Genomic DNA, 19,348 nt, shown 5'->3' on the forward strand with positions numbered 1-19,348 from the left:
CCTGTATTTCCCTTCTACTTACCTTCAGCTCACCTTGTTTACTGAGGGAAGCCAAAGAACTCAAGCAGCAGCACAGCTTTCTAAGTCCAAAAGAGACAGAAGCACCAGCATGTTGGACAGAGCAGGAGAGGGAGTAGGGTCTTCCCTGTCATTCTGGTGAAACTGCTCAGTCAGGATTTAAAGCCTCTTTCTTGTTGCTGGTTTGAGCCCTAGAAAAGAAATTACAGTATTTAGCAACAAGAGTTTCATGCACTAAAATCAGAACCCAGCTGTCAAAGCTGTGATTATTTGTTTCACAATTCTTCAGAAGCCTACAAGTAGAAGAGATTAGTTTCTATAGATGTTCAAAAATTTAAAATTGTCTAAACCAAAAGCAAATAGGAACTTCACACTAACCTTAACTTCACCCTATGCTTTCATAAACTTAAATTTCTTAAAGTTATTAAACAAATTTGAAAACCTTTCCAAACTCCTCTTGATTAAAAAATACATAGCAAAACCACTCACCTTGCACAGTAACACCAAAAGCTAACAACCACCAGTTCAATAACACAAAGCCTCAAGAGCTCTTTCTCTTGCTATAGACAGAAACAAACGGAGCCCAGGTTCCAAGGCTGCCTTGTTATAAGCCTCACGATGACCTCAGGGCAATGATTAATTCACCAGGAGCCAATCCCAACATCTTCTCAAAGGGCCAACACCAAACCCCCACCGCTTCTAATGCAGCACACACCTGTTTCCTATGACCAAACAAGTATTAGCCAGCTAACCTATTGATCTCTCCATCCCAAAGACAAATTAATTTCTAAATTACAAACAAGAACACTCATTAAATAGCATTCTGCTCCTATTATTCAATTAGTTGCAGTTTATTAGTGATTAAACCACCTTTTTAGCCCTTCAACTTAACCCATAAATGGTGAAAAGTGACTTGAAGTCAAACTTCAAATTATTCAAAATCCTTAAAGTTTCCTTTACATAACTCCAAATGTTCAAAGTGTATGTATCCATACTGTATATCACATATATAAAGTCAACACCGTAAAAAAGACACTTCGCTGATTACATGTTGTGTAACCAAACATAACTGCAACCTTGACAGTAGCTCTGTTTTATTTGGTCAAAATAATCACAAATCAGAAGAAAAAAATAAATTACACTCCTGAAAAAAATAAAAAGTTAATGTCACGCACTCCGAGGGAAAATGTTAGGGAAAAGTCCCTGTGCAGAGAGTGAGAGAGAAAACTGATTTCCTAGGTGAACGTAATCCAAGTCGTGAGGCTAGAGGGAGGTCAGAGATCAGAAGCGGTAGGTCAGAAATCCAGGGGGTCACAAGAACAAACGATAAGTCAGGGAAAATCGTTAACTAGATACACAGCTCAGGCTGAGGAAACCTCAATAATGAGCGAGAACAAGTTGCAGAGTGGAAGTTTAAATAGACAAAGTGCGTTAATTAGTGGGTGCTCCTGGGAATGTGACAGTGTCTGCATGCCTGCTTGCAGTTTGTGACAGTACCCCCCCCTTCACGGGCGGTTCCCGATGTTGTAGATTGATGAGTACGGAAGGTACGGTGCAAAGTCTCGAAGAGCTTCTTGTCCAGAATGTGTCTCTCGGGAACCCAAGACCTCTCATCTGGTCCATAACCTTCCCAGTCAACCAAATATATCCATGAACCTCTAAAGTAGCGGGAATCCAGGATCTTATTAACCATGAACGCAGGTGATCGTCCGATGACGCATGGTGGGGGAGGACGGGGTTGAGCACTAGAAAGTGGAGATCTACAGTAGGTTTTAAGAAGTGAAACATGAAAAGTTGGTTGAATATGGAGCGTGAGCGAAAGGGCGAGGTGAAAAGGAGACAGGGGTGATTTGGGAGACAACCCAGTAGGGGCCAATGAACAGGGGGCCCAGTTTATGGGAAGGTTGTCGCAACGGGATGTTTTGAGTCAACAACAAGACAAATTGTCCCTGTCTGAGTCTGGGAAAAGGTCTCCTGTGGCGATCAGCAGAGGTCTTGTAACGGCAAGAGGTCTTCTGGAGAGTAAGTCAAGCCTTCCTCCACAGTTTCTGGAGAGAAAAAATGTATTGTTGCACAGAAGGGATATCAACTTCAGTGGTAGTGCTGGGAATGAGGCAAGGCTGATACCCAAGAGAACAGAGGAAAGGAGACATGCCAGTAGCTGACGAGTATATGAAATTATGGGCGTATTCCACCCAAGGGAAGAAGACCAATTATCCTGGCAATTAGACACATACACCTGTAGTTAGGTCAGAAGATCCTGATTCACCCTCTCAGCCTGTCAATTGGCCTCTGGATGGTATCCTGAGGTGAGTGAAATGGAGGTTCCTAGAACCCTGCGGAAAGCTTTCCAAAAACGAGAAATAAGCTGAGGGCCCCTGTCTGACACGATGCTTTTCGGAATGCCATGTAGTCTGAAAACATGCTGGATGAAAAGTTCAGCTATCTCCCGGGTGGAAGGTACAGTGGGCATTGGAACAAAATGGGTGGCCTTAGAAAACCTGTTAATAATAATCATAATAACAGTGTTGTGCTGACTCCTGGGAAGAACTGGAAGAAAATCCACCGACAGATGTGACCACAGTCGTTCAGTTGTAGGGAGAGGTTGAAGCAGGCCTTCTGTTCATGGGAGGACTTGACCCTGGCACAAGTGGGGCAAGCTTTAACATGATCGGTGATATCCAGCTTGATCGAGGGTCAACAAAAGTCCAGGGAAATCAAATCCAAAGTACGTCCTATGCCAGGATGCCCTGCAAAACGGGAGTCATGCCCCCACTGGAGGACTATCGAACGAACAGTATTGGGGACAAAAAGTTTGTCAGAGGGGCATCAGGGGGGTACAGATTGATTCTTCAGGGCTCGTCTGACGATGTGTTCGATACCGCAGTGAGAAACAGCAATGATCCGGTGGGGTGGTATGAAGGATTCCGGGGATTGTTTTACGTCAGGAGGGTCGTGGAGGCAGGAGAGTGCATTGGCTTTAACATTTTCGATCCTGGGTTGTAGGTAATAAAGAATCCGAATCTGGCAAAAAATAACGACCACTTGGCCTGGGGGGAATTAAGTTGTCGGGCAGACTGAATATAGGCAACGTTCCTGTGATCTGTGAGAATAGTAAAAGGGTGTTGGATTCCTTCCAACCAGTGCCTCCATTCCTTGGGGGCAAGTTTAATGGCCAAGAGTTCTCAATCCCCAACGTCATAATTAACCTGTGCAGGCAAATCTTGATCAATCTCAATAATGAAAAGGAAAAGAATCCCTTCAATTTAATGTGTTCATCCTAAATTCAGACAAACACTGTCATCTGGAACAGTGTGACTGTCTAGTTGCTAATCAGCAGCACGCCACAGGCAATGAGCAAACAAGTGATATGCTCTAGCAAAGGTGTTTTTGCAGTTGCTCAGTGCTCTTGTTGTCCTTTCAGAAACATGACATAAGCGCTTGGTGGGGCAGGAAGGATGAGTGGGAGGAAATGAAGTGGCTCTTTCAGCCCTCTGGATCGAGGCTCCTCAGCGATCCGATAACATTTCAACATCCTTTCACATTTCCACCCTATACACTTATAAGCAAACACGTCCACAAAAAAATAAATATTTTACCTCTTTATTGATTTTGAAAAAGCTTTTAACACAATTTGGCAGAATTATTTATTCAAGAGAACAAGCAAACAGTGAAAATCAGGGACAAAAGACAAAATTCTTCACTCAATGTTGTGGAGTGAGAAAGGGCTGCAGTCTGAGGTCAACACTCTTCAATATCTCTATCAATGAGTTAGCAGGAATGTTGAAACAGTTTGCAGTGCCTGGCCTCTCACTCCTGATACAGAGATCAAGTTCCTGCTCTACACTGATGACCTGGTCCTGCTGTCACCCACTGAACAGGGGCTGAAACAGAACCTGGCACTGCTGAAGCAGTACTGTCAGACCTGGGCACTGACAGCCCATCTGGACCCAGAGTTATGGTTTTCCAGAACAAAGGCAGTTCTCAGAGAAACACCACTTAACTGTCAGGAGCTGACTGGTTGGCATTGCTGCCTCACAGGACCCTGGGTTCAATTCCTTGGGTGCTATCTGAGTGAGTGTATGTGTCCTCCTTGTGTTCGCATGGGATTTCTGCAGGTTCCCTGCTTTCCTCCCGTACTCCAAAGACATACTAGTAGCTTAATGGGCTTCTGGGAAGCTTGCCCCTGGTGCGAGTGTGAGTGTGTACCCCGCCTGCTGCCTTGTTGCTTGCTGGAATGGGCTCCGGCCCCCCTGCGATCCTCCATCGGAAGAAGCGCTTAGAAAATGGATAGATAATGTCGAAGGTAAACAGTTCTTCATGTCAAAGTCTAATTGATCCCAGATTCCTTCCTTTACAGCCTCTATGTATTTCCAGTTTAAACCATTTGTATTTTGCACACATACAGCTGATCAACAAGTAATAACTTGTAACAGTAATTCTAACTTATAATTGTAGGAGTTTTGTGAATTTACTGGGACAATTTATTAATTGTAGCAGCAATCATGAGATGGTTCGTTATAGCTTTTAGAAAATCAATCTATCAGCAACGCACACACAGATTCAATAAATGAGACACATTTATTCATACATAAATTGTGCATAAAACATATAACAGTCTGCCTGGATACAGGTGGCATTTTACTGTGAGGGTTATCAAACAAGGTATATAATCATGAAAAGATGCAAAACACAAAGAGATACAATGAATATGCTTCAACATACCGTTCGGCTATAGTATCGTTGATCAGTCTACATTAGCTACTTAAAAGTAAATACATTACTCATATGAATTGAATTGATATCAAGTTGTGTTGAGGTAACAATTGAATTCTCGAGATGCAATGTAGAACATTGGGTTTACTTATCCAGATATGGATTTGTATTTCCCGGCAAGGATGCCAAAGACAAGCTAGCACCTGCTTCCAATTTCTGCAGTGTTCAATGGGCATTGTCCTGGCATCCTCTGGCTCCTGGCCAACCAGTTGAGGTGCACCTTGGAGTCGGACGAATGAGGAGGAGAGATTTCTGCTGTGGCGACACACTGACAGTGTCTCTCTCAGGGACCTACTAGTAGTCTGGCTGATTAGTAGAAAGTCTTTATGCACACAAGGTGATCACGGGTCCGAACAAGTCACTCTTTAGGGAGAAGAAACTCGGTTTGCTTCCGGTGTAACGTTGCTGCTGAATAAAAACGTATTCAGGTTGTTGACAAGAGTCCAAACGTATACTCCGGTGATCAAGCAAAGCATTCACATTGGCTTTGGCTAGCGATTTTCGTACGGGCATTCCCCGGGCCATCACTTTGCTGAAACAAGGTTTCAGTCCCTATACAGACAACACTGGCCATCACATGATTGTCTCTGCGGATGTGAAAATTGGCCTGAGAAGCAAAGTTTCTGAGCTGTGCAGTATCTTTTAAACCGGGACCAAGACAGGTGGTGATTGGTCGAAATTTTAGCGGGTATTTCATACCCACATGGGGTCACCACGCCCAGCAGGTTCCTGATTCATTGGTCAAGGCGAGAGATGAGTAACAATGACCTCTGACATCTAGGACTGCAATCCAGATGTTCCCAAGAATCTCACAGACAGATGGGCGCCAGGAATGGCCATTGATCACGATAGCCAAGCATGGTTTGGCACATCCTCATTTGGGAGCTGCTTCTTATCTGAGAGAAAGCACCCTAAATCAGAACTGCATGAATAGCTTCTCTACGGCTGCACCACTGAGATGAGAAAGAGAGATGGGGCCTCATTTAGGAAAGCACAGCAACACTTAATTCTGTCTTATTAATAAGAATTGCCATGAGGCAATTATGAGGCATTATAAGCTACTGATCCGGTCCGGGTTTTGCTCTACCAGTCTAGATCCCATGGAAGTGTGATCCACACAAGGTTTTTCTCTAACAGTCCGAATTCCATGTATGTGTGACTGCTCCGGGTTTTACTCTACCAGTCTAGATCCCATGGAAGACTGTTCCGCTACGGGTTTTACTCTAACCATCTGAATCCCCTGGAAGTCTGATCCAGTCTGGGATTTGCTCTACCAGTCCGGATCTCTTGGAAGGTCTGTTTGCTCCGGGTTTTACTTTATCAATCCGGATCCCTTGGAAGTCTGATCCACTCCGGATTTTATTTTACCAGTCTGGATCCCATGGAAGTCTGATCCAGTCCAGGTTTTCCTCTACCAGTCCGGATCCCATGGAACTCTGATCTGCTCCGGGCCTTACTCTAACAGTCCAAATCCATTGAAAGTCTGATCCGATCTGGTTTTACTATAACAACCCGGATCCCCTGGAAGTCTGATCCTGTCCGGATCCCATGGATGTCTGATCCAGAATAGGTTTATTCTACCAGTCCGGAATCCCTTGGATGTCTGATCCAGTACAGATTTTGCTATATCAGACTGGATCCCATGGAAGTGTCATCCAATCCAGCTTTTACTCTAACAGTCCGGATCCCATGGAAGTCTGAACCAGTCCAGGTTTTGCACTACCATTCCGGATCCCATGGAAGTGTGATCCGCACCGGGTTTTTCTCTACCACTCCGGATCCTATGGAAGTCCAATCTGATCTGGTTTTATTTTTACAAACTTGATCCCCTGGAAGTATGATCTCGTCCGGGTTTATTCTCCCTGTCCAGATCCCATGGAAGTCTGATCAGCTCCGGGTTTTACTCTACCGGTCCAGTTTCCATGGAAGTCAGATCAAATCCAGGTTTTGCTCTACCTGTTTGGATCCCATTGTAGTCTGATCCAGTCCGGGTTTTGCTCTACCATTCAAGATCCCATGGAAGTCTGATCTGCTCCGGTCCGGACTCTACCAGTCTGAATTCCATGTTAGTGTGATCCGATCTGGGTTTATTCTACAAGTCCAGATCCCATGGATGTCTGATCCAGTCCAGGTTTTACTCTACCAGTCTGGATTCCATGGCAGTCTGATCCGATCTGGGTTTTTCCATACCAATCCCGAACGCATGGAAGTGTGATCCGCACCAGGTTTTTCTCTAACAGTCCAGATCCCAAGGAAGTCCGATTAGGTTTTATTCTAACAAACCGGATCCCCTGGTTCGGTCCAGGTTTATTCCCCAGTCCTTATCCCATGGATGTCTGATCCACTCCGGGTTTTACTCTAACAGTTCTGAACCCTCAGAAGTAGATGTCTGATCCAGTCCGGGTTTTGCTCTACCATTCAAGATCCCATGGAAGTCTGATCTACTCCGGGTTTTACTCTACCAGTCTGGATTGCATGGAAGTCTGTTCCCTTCCGGGTTTTGCACTACCAGTCCGGATCCCATGGATGTCTGATCTAGTCCAGGTGTTGCTCTACCAGTCTGGATCCAATGAAAGTCTGATCCACTCCGGGTTTTACTCTACCAGTCTGATTTCCAAGGAACTCTCATCCGGTCCAGGTTTTTCTCTACCTTTCCGGATCCTTTGGAAGTCTGATATGCTCCGGGTCTTACTCTAACAGTCCTGATCCCATGGATGTCTAATCCAGTCCAGGTTTTACTGTAAAAGTCTGGATCACATGGAAGTCTGATCCGTTCCAAGTTTTACTCTACCAGTCCAGATCCCATGGAATTCCGATCCTATCCGGTTTTATTAAAACAAACTGGATACCCTGGAAGTATGATCCAGTCGGGGTTTATTCTCCCAGTCTGGATCTCGTGGATGTCTGATCCAGTCCAGGTGTTGCTCTACCAGTCTGGGTCTGGGTTTTGATCTACCATTCTGGATCCCTTGGATATCTGTTCCGATCCGGGTTCATTCTACCAGTCCCGATCTCATGGATGTCTGATCCAGTCCAAGTTTTTCTATACCAATCTGGATCGCATAGAAGTCTGATCCAGTCTGGGTTTATTCTACCTATCCTGATCCCATGGAAGTCTAATCCGCTCCGTTTTGGGTCCAGAACCCATTGAAGTCTGATCCAGTCCAGGTGTTGCTCTACCAGTCTGGATCCCATGGAAAAATGGAAATCCCATGGAAATCTGATCCACTCTGTGTTTCACTTTACCTGTCCGGATCCCCTGGAAGTCTGATCCGGACTGGGTTTTGCTCTACCATTCTGGATCCCTTGGATGTCTGTTCCGATCCGGGTTTATTCTACCAGTCCCAATCTCATGGATGTCTGATCCAGTCCAGGTTTTTCTATACCAATCTGGATCCGCTCCGGGTTTTACTTTAACAGTCCTGATTCCATGGATGTCTAATCCAGTTCAGGTTTTGGTTATGCTCTACCAGTCTGGATCCCATGAAAGTCTGATCCAGTCCTGGTTTATTCTGCTGGTCCAGATCCCATGGAAGTCTGATCCACTCCGGGTTTTACTGTAAAATTTCGGATACCATGGAAGTCTGATCTGTTCAGAGTTTTACTCTACCAGTCCATATCCCATGGATGTCTCATTTAGTCCAGCTGTTGCTGAGCAAATCTGATCTGCTCTGTGTTTCACTTTACCTGTCCGGATGCCCTGGAAGTCTGATGCAGTCCAGGTTTTGCGCTACCAGTCCGAATTCAATGGAAGTGTGATCCGGTCCAGTTTTTACTCTAACAATCCAGATCCCTTGGAAATCTGATCCGCTCCGGGTTTTACTCTTACAATCCATATCCCATGGAAGTCTGATCCAGTCCGAGTTTTACTCTACCATTCTTGATCCCATGGAAGTGTGATCTGCACTGGGTTTTACTCTAACAGTCCGGATCCCCTGGAAGTCTGATCCGATCTGGGTTTTACTCTAACAGTCTGGATCCCATGGAAGTCCAATCCGATCCAGTTTTATTCTAACAAACCGGATACCCTGGAAGTATGATTTGGTCCAGGTTTATTCTCCCAGTCCAGATCTTATGGATGTCTGATCGAGTCCAGGTGTTGCTCTACCAGTCTGGATCCCATGGAAATCTGATCTGCTCTGTGTTTCACTTTACCTGTCCGGATCCCCTGGAAGTCTGATCCGGTCTGGGCTTTGCTCTACTATTCTGGATCCGACAGAAGTCTCTTCCGATCCTGGTTCATTCTACCAGTCCCAATCTCATGGATGTCTGATCCAGTCCAGGTTTTTCTATACCAATCTGGATCACATGGAAGTCTGATCCGCTCCGGGTTTTATTCTACCAGTCTGGTTTCCACTGAAGTCTCACCCGATCCGGGTTTTACTCTTCCAGTCCTGATTCCATGGAAGTCTGATCCATTCCGAATTTTACTCTACCAGTCTGGATCAAATGGATGTCTGATTTAGTCCAGTTTTTGCTCTACCATTCCGGATCCCATGGAAGTGTGATCCGCACCGGGTTTTACGCTAACAGTCCGGTTCCCATGAAAGTCCGATCCGATCTGGTTTTATTCTAACAAAACGGATACCCTGGAAGTATGATCTGGTCCGGGTTTATTCTCCCAGTCCGGATCCCATGGATGTCTGATCCAGTCCAGGTGTTGCTCTACTAGTCTGGATCCAGTGGAAATCTGATCTGCTTCGTGTTTCACTTAACCTGACTGGATCCCCTGGAAGTCTGATCCAGTCCGGGTTTTGCTCTACCAGTCCGAATTCCATGAAAGTCTGATCTGCTCCGGGTTTTACTTTAACAGTCCTGATTCCATGGAAGTCTAATCCGGTTCGGCCTTTTCTTTACTAGACCGGGTCCCCTGGAAGTCTGATCCAGTCCGGGTTTTGCTCTACCATTCTGGATCCCATGGAAGTCTGTTTCGATCCAGGTTTATTCTACAACTCCAGATCCCATGGATGTCTGATCCAGTCCAGGTTTTGCTCTACCATTCCAGATCCTATGGAAGTCTGATCCAGTCTGGGTTTTACTCTACCTGTTAACACAAGAAATCCCAGAAATAATGATGAACTGAAACAGTTTTGTAAGGAGGAATGGTCTAAAATTCCTCCTAACCTTTGTGCAAGTCTTATCAGCAGCTGTAGGAAATATTCGGTGGAGGTTATTGCTGCTAAAGAAGTTTCTACCAGTCACCAAATACAAGGTTCACATACTTTTTTCAGCTTGGACTGTGAATGTTTAAACGATGTGTTCAATATTGACAATAAGTACAATTGTTTGTGTGTTATTTGTATAAGGAGATTGTGTTTGTCTAATATTGTGACTTAGTTGAAGATCAGACCACATTTTTATGTGTAATGCCTGAAGAAGGCTCCACGGCTGAAACGTTGTTTTCTTTCTTCTTTTTTTCAGCATGGAATAAACCTATTACTTGTTCCCGTATATAATGTAACTTTGTTGTGTAGTTTATTATAATAAATATGTTTTAACCAAGTGTGCCTGGATTATTATTCCTCTCAACAAAGCTGTACCAGAGAATAAAGATTTCATGTGCCTCTAGTTATACCAGCTGCTCAAGTATATGGTTAGAAATCACGTACAAATTGGGGGTTATGAATAATTATTTCACTGCTTGACTAAACCGCTCGGTCAAATCCTGATTTTCACCAGTTTCATAACCCCAAATTTGTAACATACACAATATACAAATGATTGATATAACCAATATATACTCTATAAATACATTTGATGCTTGTTATGCATTTCTGTTAATGTTTTACAGTTTAGCCCATAGGTTCTATCAGTCACATATAACTAATTCAAATTTATAATCACAGATGGGTAAATATGCATTTACTTCTGTGAACTAAACATTACTGCTTGGTCAAGGTAGACAAATTTTATTAGAAATCTTTAATAACACTTAATTCTAACTAAAATAGGCCACATCGCTACACCAATAAGAAAAGATCACTTTATTAGCCATATACAATTTCCTGTATTAGGAATTTGACTTTTTTTTGAACAACCACTAAGTGTGTGAAGGACAGCACATTGATGAATGTCTCAAGGTAACGGTGTGCATGAAAACTCCAATCCTAAGGTCAGAAATGATAATAAAAAACTACTGTAAGCACTGAACTCTGTTAAACTGAACTTTATTATAAACTCAAATTGTTTTTAATGTTACAAACAAATGAGTAAATACGTAATTTGATGTTCTTAATTTATTTCCAGGAGATCTTTAGGTAACTGGTACTTTTTCTAATACAATGACCTTCAAATATATATCTGTATTAGAGAAACAAGCTACAAAGGCAACAGTGATACAGACACAGAACCCTCCGAGACTTCCCTTCAAGAGCCCAGGAAACAATGCTTATATGAAAATTACTTAGCTAATCTCCTGGGCAAGCATGAAAATGTAGATTGATTACATGTGTGTTGTAATAAAATAAAAAAATAGAAATGCATTTCTGCATTTGTAACACAGGTTTCTGAGTTCACATGTTTTCCAATAGTAGCTCCAGCTGAGCAGGTCTTTATGTGAGGCTGAAAAACAAAGGTTTAAAAATTAATTTAAAATTTCATACTCACAAAATGAATGGATCTTAATGAAACAACTGCATTTCAGAATTTAGTAATCAATGATGACCTAACTAAACACCTTCACTTAAAATCATTTCCTCAAAAAACTTTTTAATTTTTGACATTTTTTATTTTTTAGTTCTGAATCACTTTATTAAAAAAAACACATGCTAGAGAAGTAAAAAAGCAAATACACATTTACATAGTCTATTAGCTCTTAAACACATTGGTAAGTTTCCACTGAAAAATTTATAAGCTATGGTTACTGAAGGAGGTCTGCATTAATTATTTAGGTGATGCTAGAAATGTTGTGCAAACCCTAACCCTAACCCATAGAAACTCCTTTACTGAAAATTTAAAACTATAAAAACTAAGTTATCTGTGATTATTTGTCTTTGAGAATTTTAAATGAGGTCCCCTTAGTCTCTTTTCAATACCAAAAAAGTTAGAGAAAACAAATCAGTAAAAAAACTTGAATTATCCAGATTAATATCCTGTGACTGAATGCTCTTTTTAACGTAGGACAATGATACACCTCCATCTCTTAACCACTGTTTCTCTCTGGAATACTGACATGATACTGACATCCATTAATGTTGTATACTTTAACCATCTATCTCTTAAGCATTCTTTACAATTTCCAATCATAATCACCTGTTAATAAATTATTGGTTTATTGTGTTTTCTGGGTTTTGTCCTTAACACTCCTACAATTTAGGTATAAGGACCTATTTATTTCATCCCTTTTCATTCTCTTTTTCTCTTTTTTGGCCCTACTGCCTCTGCATCTCTCCTTCAGATTACCTTTTTTACAACCCCCCTTCCAATCTAGTTAACGTTTTAAATTTCTCTGTAAATCCTTGACACAAGCTGAATGGTGTCCATCTCATTCAGTTGTTTTGTTTTTATGAGAAACTGACCTGTCAATTAGAGAGTCCCTCATGGAGGTGGCTATGGCACTGGGTTGAGCATCACTCAATCTGAAAACGCTTTCAATGACAGACAGCTCTGTGCTGGTGGTGTCCAATCCACAGAATGCACACCAGTCATTGACTACCATTCCTGCTGCTATCACCTCACTTCCACGGTTTACCGTGCCTGCCTACATGGAAAAAAGAAAGAGAAGAAAGAAGTGTTAAAAACAGTTAAAATAATTTGAAAACAACTCATTGCATGAGATACTCCTTTAAGTCGAATCCAACTGCCAAGAAAACTATATAGTATCTGGTAAAAAGCTTTCTGAACACCTCCTTTTGGAAACATGAAGTTGCAAAAATATTAATGTCTCAAGTCCTCAGCGCCACTGCTAGTCTACCTTCAGAAAGATAATGACAGCTCTATTACTATTTGCTGGTGTACATAGCTCCCAGACAGGATATGTTTAGCCATGTTAAGCACAGAGAGAGACATCTAAAATAGGCACAATTCAGACCTGATTACACCGAGTTGGCAGTGTCCCAAACAGACAGTAAATTTGACCTCACCTCCTGATGTCAGCTTAAAGGGTGTGATTGAAAACTGTATGTCATCCTTGCCCCATAAATGCAAACAATTAACATTCTGCCCTTTTTGTTTTGCTTCCGTTGATTTTCTTTTCTGTTGGTACCTTGATACCAAGATATATTGGTTGGCAATGACCCAGTAGGGCTGAATATAATTTGCTATATTATAGCATCATTCTATAAATTGTTCTGAACAGTAAAGAATTTTTAACAACTAAGAGAACTTTATTTCTCACATCAATAAACTTTTCTTTCTTAATGATCAGAAGGTATAGTTTAAGGGTAATTCTTGAAACATGGGTTGTTTCAAACTTCCACCCTTTTTTAATGTTAAATAAAAAAGTTTATTTTTATTTTACTAAAACCAATTCCATTTGTCATGGAATACTACGTGGCGTCAGGTAGAATACAGTCTTTAAAAGGGTATTTTAGATTTCTACAAAAAGGAAAATACAAACAGAATAAAACATGGCATGGCTGCTGTGGTTCTCTTCTGATACAAGAGTGACCATGGAAACATAAGAGCAGCTATACTTACCACCAGGGGCACCTGCAGCAAGGAAGAGAGCTCATCCTGATCTTCAATAGACGTTTTGGGGTGCACCAGACCGCCCTGGTTACTAAATGTGCAGTAGCTGCCCACGAGCACCTGCTCTGCCACAGTCTGCCGGAATACTTCTACCTTCAGGCAATCTGCCAAGATTTCCTCTGTTTCCTAATAAAAAAAGACATAAAGGGCTGTAAAAAAAACACCAAAGGCAATCAGTGCATTATCATTTCAGACAAATACACACTGGCTATAAGTTAATAAAATCAGACACTTCCAATTAAGCTCTTCAGGAAAAATTCATTTCTTTAAATGGATATAAAAATTTAAAAACTTAACTTTTTTCAAGAACCGTTATTCATTTATGGAAAGCATTAGCAGAGACATATTTACTTACTGCTAAAAGCGTTAACTACACCTCCCAGAACCCAACTCCTTTAATAAGAGCCTCCTCATGGTTCACACTAGGGGTGTAGATCATCCTCAGACAGCATTCCAGGATCTCCACATCGGCACCCAATGTGCTCCAACCGGCAAACCCAGTTACACTTTTTTTTACAAAAACCATGACAAACCCAAGACCAATTAACCACAGAAATAAGCACAGCACACTAAATCTATATAAAGTTGTTACTCTATGGTTTTTTTGAAATTCTCTCCTTAGTTGTGAAAGGTAGATATGAACAAATTTAATTTATCAAATTGCTGTTGAACTAATGAGGGCTGCCTCCTAACCAAAGTCTGCTCAGTAATGTCAGGCATACTGTCCGATGTATTCTTTGCACAATCCTGTAAAGTAAATTGCACTATGCATATTGCACTTTATGTATCCTGTACCCTGTCAGAAAATGTCTATGTCAGCATTGTCTATAGCATTGTCTTGTCAGTGTCTTGTCTGAATTCGCACCATAGACCTGGAGAACGATATCTTGCTCCTCTGTGTACTTGTATATGACTTGAATGAGAAATAAACTTGAACTTGATCAATGCTTCCCAGTCCGCAGCTCCAAGAGGGAGGCACACCTGGACTCCCAGCTGTGGGTCACCCACCATAAATCCTCTAAGACACCTGGAGTGATCCACCAATGAGGAATGTGCCACATGGAGATGCCACTACACCCGATTACATCACAAAACCCAAACCTTAAAAGCTGCTGCTCCTAGCAACCTGACACCATGCTAATGACTGACTACTGATGTCTGAACCGCAACCAAAACAAATATTGTTTCAGTAATTTTTGGGCTTAGAAACTTACATAATTCAGACAGTTGTTACTCCCTTTGGTAATTTCAACTGGTCACAAAAAATAAAGCAACACTTTTTGACACCACCGAATATCAATACAAATTTCAAAGTAGCAGCAACAACATACAGACTAAGCAGAATCCATAACTCTCTCCCCACCTAAGGCTCACTTGCAACCATGTCAGTAAGTTAAGATCACTTTATTAGCCACCTACAATTTCTTCCATTAGGAATTCGTCTTTTCACATACCCCAGCTTGCTTTCCATGAGACACGCAGACAGGGAGAGAAGCTTGGGGTCAGAGCACAAGGTCAGCCATTGTATAGCGCCCCTGGAGCAGCTGGGGTTAAGGACCTTGCTCAAGAGCCCAACAGAGTAGGACTCCTCTGCCGGCCATGGGATTTGAACCGGCAACCTCCCAGCCACAGGCAAAGATCCTTAACCACGGAGCCACGGTTGTACTGATTGTATTGGTTGTACTGATCCAACTTCAGTACAACCCTGAGCACAGAACTCTTCTCTCTACCAAGCAATAAAAAAGTCTATCCCAATCTTGCCTCTTTTACTTTCGCTGGGTACTAAGTATCCTTCAAAAAAGGATAGTTAAAAGCACATACAGCTTGTGCCCTGCCCTCATACTCGTACCCTGTCCAAGTCAGGGTGTACCAGTGCCACATAGTCATTGCAAGCAATGACATTGCCAAGAGCTGACAGACGCTCCTCCACACGCTGGATCTGAACTTCATCTGGTAGGCAGTTCCTGATGTGCTGCAGCTCCTGGTCTGTAGTATTATTGGGCACTAGAAGTCCATGACGATTCCCTAATAGTAAGCAGCAGAGAGAAGGGTAAGAACGTAAAGAGTTAAGGTACCTTGTATATTACAATTAATGTTCCTCTATAAACAGAGGGTAGTGAGGAAGGCTAAGAGCATTAAAGTTCCAATTTCTCAGACTGGTTATTAAATCTCTGTAACAGAATAAATTAATTGACAATTTCACAAAATTTTACAAATTCCAAATTAAGCACAAATAGCGAGTTAGCACGAATAGAAACATGAAACAGCCCTTCCTGCTCACTAGTCACTATAATGACTAATGTACTGTGCTGTATGAGTGAATAAGTACAGGTTGTGCAGTGGACTTTTCACTGCAGAAATGTTCCAACATGATCAGCATGCACAGTTTACAAGTATATAGTATTTGTCAGTAAAACCATCTTGAAGTTGATAAACTGAATTCAATTCAAGTGTAGTTATTCAAATCAGCAGTCTTGTTCAAGTACCTAAAAACGTATTCTGCTTTGGAGTTTACATTATTATGAAGTCTAACAGTTCATAATATGAAATATATTTTCGTTTCAGATAATGAACCATAACTTGTGCTCAAACTAGGTATCATTCCTATCATTTCTGCTGACAAAACCAACCAATGAAAAGAAAAAGCAGCAAGAGGGTGACATCAGTGCTTGACAGGAAATTAGAAAAACTCTTCATGATTTAAGTGATCCTTTAACCTAAGTTAAGATGTGCATTAAATATGGTTTTACAACTAGGAGCAATATTTCTATCAAAGAGATGCATTCACAAGCCTGTTTGTTTACAGTGTAATAAAGCTGCTTCACATTTCCAGACGTTTGTTGCCTCATTCTGAGTTGCAGACAATGAGAGCAATATGGTGCTACGCATACCTGCAAATTTTGTCTATTTTGTGATGAAAATTAAAGGTTTTACACATTACTGTGTACTTTTTCATTATGGTTTGAAATAAACTCATCAATGCCAATTCCTTATAACTCCGAAATGTAAAAATATCATTGCAGTTCCTCTTTTAGGGGTGTGTGGCACATCCCCTCCACTGTGAATTTACACTACTCCCATCTGGGAGATACCCGTGTTCCCAGGAGCAACAGTAACTGACTCAAGAAACCTTTGATCCCCTCTGCACTCTAACTCTCAATGTAAATAACAATGAAGCTCAAGTCTAGTGAGAAAATCCCTAATTTTATAACCAGCACTTTCTTATCTATCAGGAACACCACTGTTACATAAGTAGCACAAGGATACATTTTGTCCTGCAGAAATGTTTTCACAAAAGAAAAACCCACAGGAAGGGCCACAAGCAAGATCCAAGAACCTATTCCAGGCAGTGCTGTGTTGCCAAGCTGCCATAATTTACTTCAAGTGGAGTTCTGTTGCAACTATGTCCTAGACCCCTTTGATTAGTTTGTTGACAAATTACACATCTTTCCACTCTATATTTTGTTCTTCAGATGAAGGCAGAGTGGATAATGGATACACTGCAGTACTTACCTACACACATCCTTCCTATGATTCGACAGCCAGCTATGGATGCATGCACCACAGGAATGGTTTCTGACAGCTCACCTTCAAAGACACTGCAACCATGAGAACAATTTAAAAGAGATTACTTTGATTCCACAATCATAACTTTTACCACATAATCCATTAACATTTCAAAAGTCATTAGCATTTCAGGATTTAAATTCCAGAACAGTTGCTAAACTGTAAACTTTCTGTCTTTAAAATCACAGAATAGTTATCACCCTGCAACTCACAACTGGCAACCCCCTGAAGCTAATCAGGTGTGAGCCTGGTCAGTACCTGGATGGGAGACCTCCTGGGAAAAACTAAGGTTGCTGCTGGAAGAGGTGTTAGTGGGGCCAGCAGGGGACACTCACCTTGTGGCCCACGTGGGTCCTAATGCCCCAGTATAGTGACGGGGACATTATACTGTAAACAGGCGCCGTCCTTCGGATGAGACATAAAACCGAGGTCCTGACTCTCTGTGGTCATTAAAAATCCCAGGGTGCCTCTTGTAAAGAGTAGGGGTGTAACCCCAGTGTCCTGGCCAAATTTCCCATTGGCCCTTACCAATCATGGCCTCCTAATAATCCCCATTTATGAATTGGGTTTCATTATTCTGCTCTCCTCCCCACTGATAGCTGATGTGTGGTGTAGCTGGCGAACTATGGCTGCCGTCACATCATCCAGGTGGATGCTGCACATTGGTCGTGGTGGTGGAGGGGAGTCCCCATTACCTGTAAAGCACTTTGAGTGGAGTGTCCAGAAAAGCACTATATAAGTGTAAGCAATTATTATTATTATAAAATAGGGGTGTAGCATCAGAAAATAAACTTGTTTTGAAGAGACCATATTCAGCAGTTTCAGTGATTCAGAATAAAGATGTAGAACACCTAAACCTCTAATATGATATCTGAAGCTTACGATAACTCAACATGTGCATTTTTAAACTAAGAGAAAAATGTTTACTTACCTGTAAAAGTTCTCCGAGCCCCCTATGGCTACTAGACAGTATTTGTTTGTAAGTTTGGCGAAACAGCCTATTTCATTGTTATTCTCAAAAGATGCCCGGACTGCCATGCCTATAGAGATGATCACACCAGCGGCCCGCAAACTAGAACGACACATAATTCCATTAAAGCAAATGCAAGTTCACTTTTTTTTAAGAATTTACCTGAACTCCCTTCGGAAATTCACCGGCAGCTTTGCCCGCTGTACTTTTAAATCGAAGTAGCTGAACCATTTACAAAAATGAGAAAATACGGATCTCACCATTACAGCGTTCCCTATATTGGAATTGGTTAGAAATGTAAATGAAACTAAATATAACTGTTTACAAAATCAAAAAAGTAAATCATTAAGAGATAATGACAGCCCAGAAAACATATAAACTCATGTTCCTCTTCGCTGTTTACCCCATTTTCTCTCACAGCAAAACAATATAAATTCCATAGGGACAAATGTAGTAATTTAAAACAATATTCTCATTTGAATGACTGATATGAAAACGTTTACAATAATCACGGTACCTGTGAAAGCTCTAAATGTTTCTGTATAGCTGCCTGCACTACACCCGCACGACCAGGCCTCCTGCACTCAAACACGGCATGGCCCACCCCCACGTGTCTTCTTCTGCTTCTGGGATTGCTGTGACGTCACGGGCTCCTTCGTCTCAGATAGAGCTTTTCCACACTCGCCATTTTCCTCACAGGAAGTACTTCCTTGTGCTCTGTTTACAGCCAGGTTAGCCTGTACGGATCCATGCTAGATATCATAATATCAAATATTAAACGTATATACTCGTAATTCATAATTTGACTTTAAGTCAAAACAGCATAAAGTGAGCAAGCTACATTAAATTACAATAAAATTAATTTTCTAATTGTTTTTTTCGGATCTTACTTTAATTATATAAATCTGAAGAAATTTTATGTGGAAATCTCGGACTTTCCGTAGCATCAATTTAAGCTTTTCAGCTGGTAGCAATATCGCTACTCGGAAATGGTAACTTCCTTCCTTTTGTCCAAAGCCACTGCCAGGCGCTGCACATATACGAGTCTGTTCAAGTAGCTTCAGACAGCACAGCTGGACCCTGGAGGTTCTCTGACAGGGTGCGCACTTGGTAACACTAGTATACAGCAAAAGGATTCGAGGCGTCTAAAAATAATTTATTAAACAAGAGAATACTGTGTCACAGAGAAAGCATGTTTCTTATTTGAATTCATTTCCCCATGGCAACAGGTGGAAAAATAAATTGGGCATCCCATCGTAACTAGTATGGCAACTGCCGAAATGGCCGGAACACCAATAACGCCATCACTTGTTTTCCGTTTCAAATGAC

The 19,348-nt window shown here is 41.7% G+C and overlaps 1 protein-coding gene across 1 annotated transcript; it reads right to left on the bottom strand.

Moving 5' to 3' along the window:
• Positions 1-10,945: 10,945 nt before the first annotated feature.
• Positions 10,946-18,647, bottom strand: eif6 (eukaryotic translation initiation factor 6). The gene is made up of 7 exons (XM_088937698.1): positions 18,537-18,647; positions 17,981-18,121; positions 16,996-17,081; positions 15,332-15,507; positions 13,432-13,608; positions 12,312-12,493; positions 10,946-11,355 (listed from the first exon to the last, which is right to left on the bottom strand). The coding sequence occupies exons 2-7, from the start codon at positions 18,085-18,087 to the stop codon at positions 11,346-11,348; spliced, it is 738 nt and encodes a 245-aa protein (XP_088793824.1). The 5' UTR covers positions 18,088-18,121; positions 18,537-18,647; the 3' UTR covers positions 10,946-11,345.
• Between the last annotated feature and the right edge of the window lie 701 nt (positions 18,648-19,348).

Source organism: Atractosteus spatula, chromosome 19 (genome assembly GCF_055471065.1).
Source record: "Atractosteus spatula isolate fAtrSpa1 chromosome 19, fAtrSpa1.hap1, whole genome shotgun sequence".
NCBI classification, from domain to species: Eukaryota; Metazoa; Chordata; class Actinopteri; order Semionotiformes; family Lepisosteidae; genus Atractosteus; species Atractosteus spatula.

What these genes read in the sequence shown, in the direction of transcription:
- eif6 (XM_088937698.1), bottom strand. Translation starts at nt 18,087, where the DNA reads ATGGCAGTCCGGGCATCTTTTGAGAATAACAATGAAATAGGCTGTTTC. An exon ending in GGCTCGGAGAACTTTTACAG is followed by an intron (nt 17,082 to 17,980) that starts GTAAGTAAACAT and finishes TCATGGTTGCAG; the next exon opens with TGTCTTTGAAGGTGAGCTGT. An exon ending in CATAGGAAGGATGTGTGTAG is followed by an intron (nt 15,508 to 16,995) that starts GTAAGTACTGCA and finishes GCTTACTATTAG; the next exon opens with GGAATCGTCATGGACTTCTA.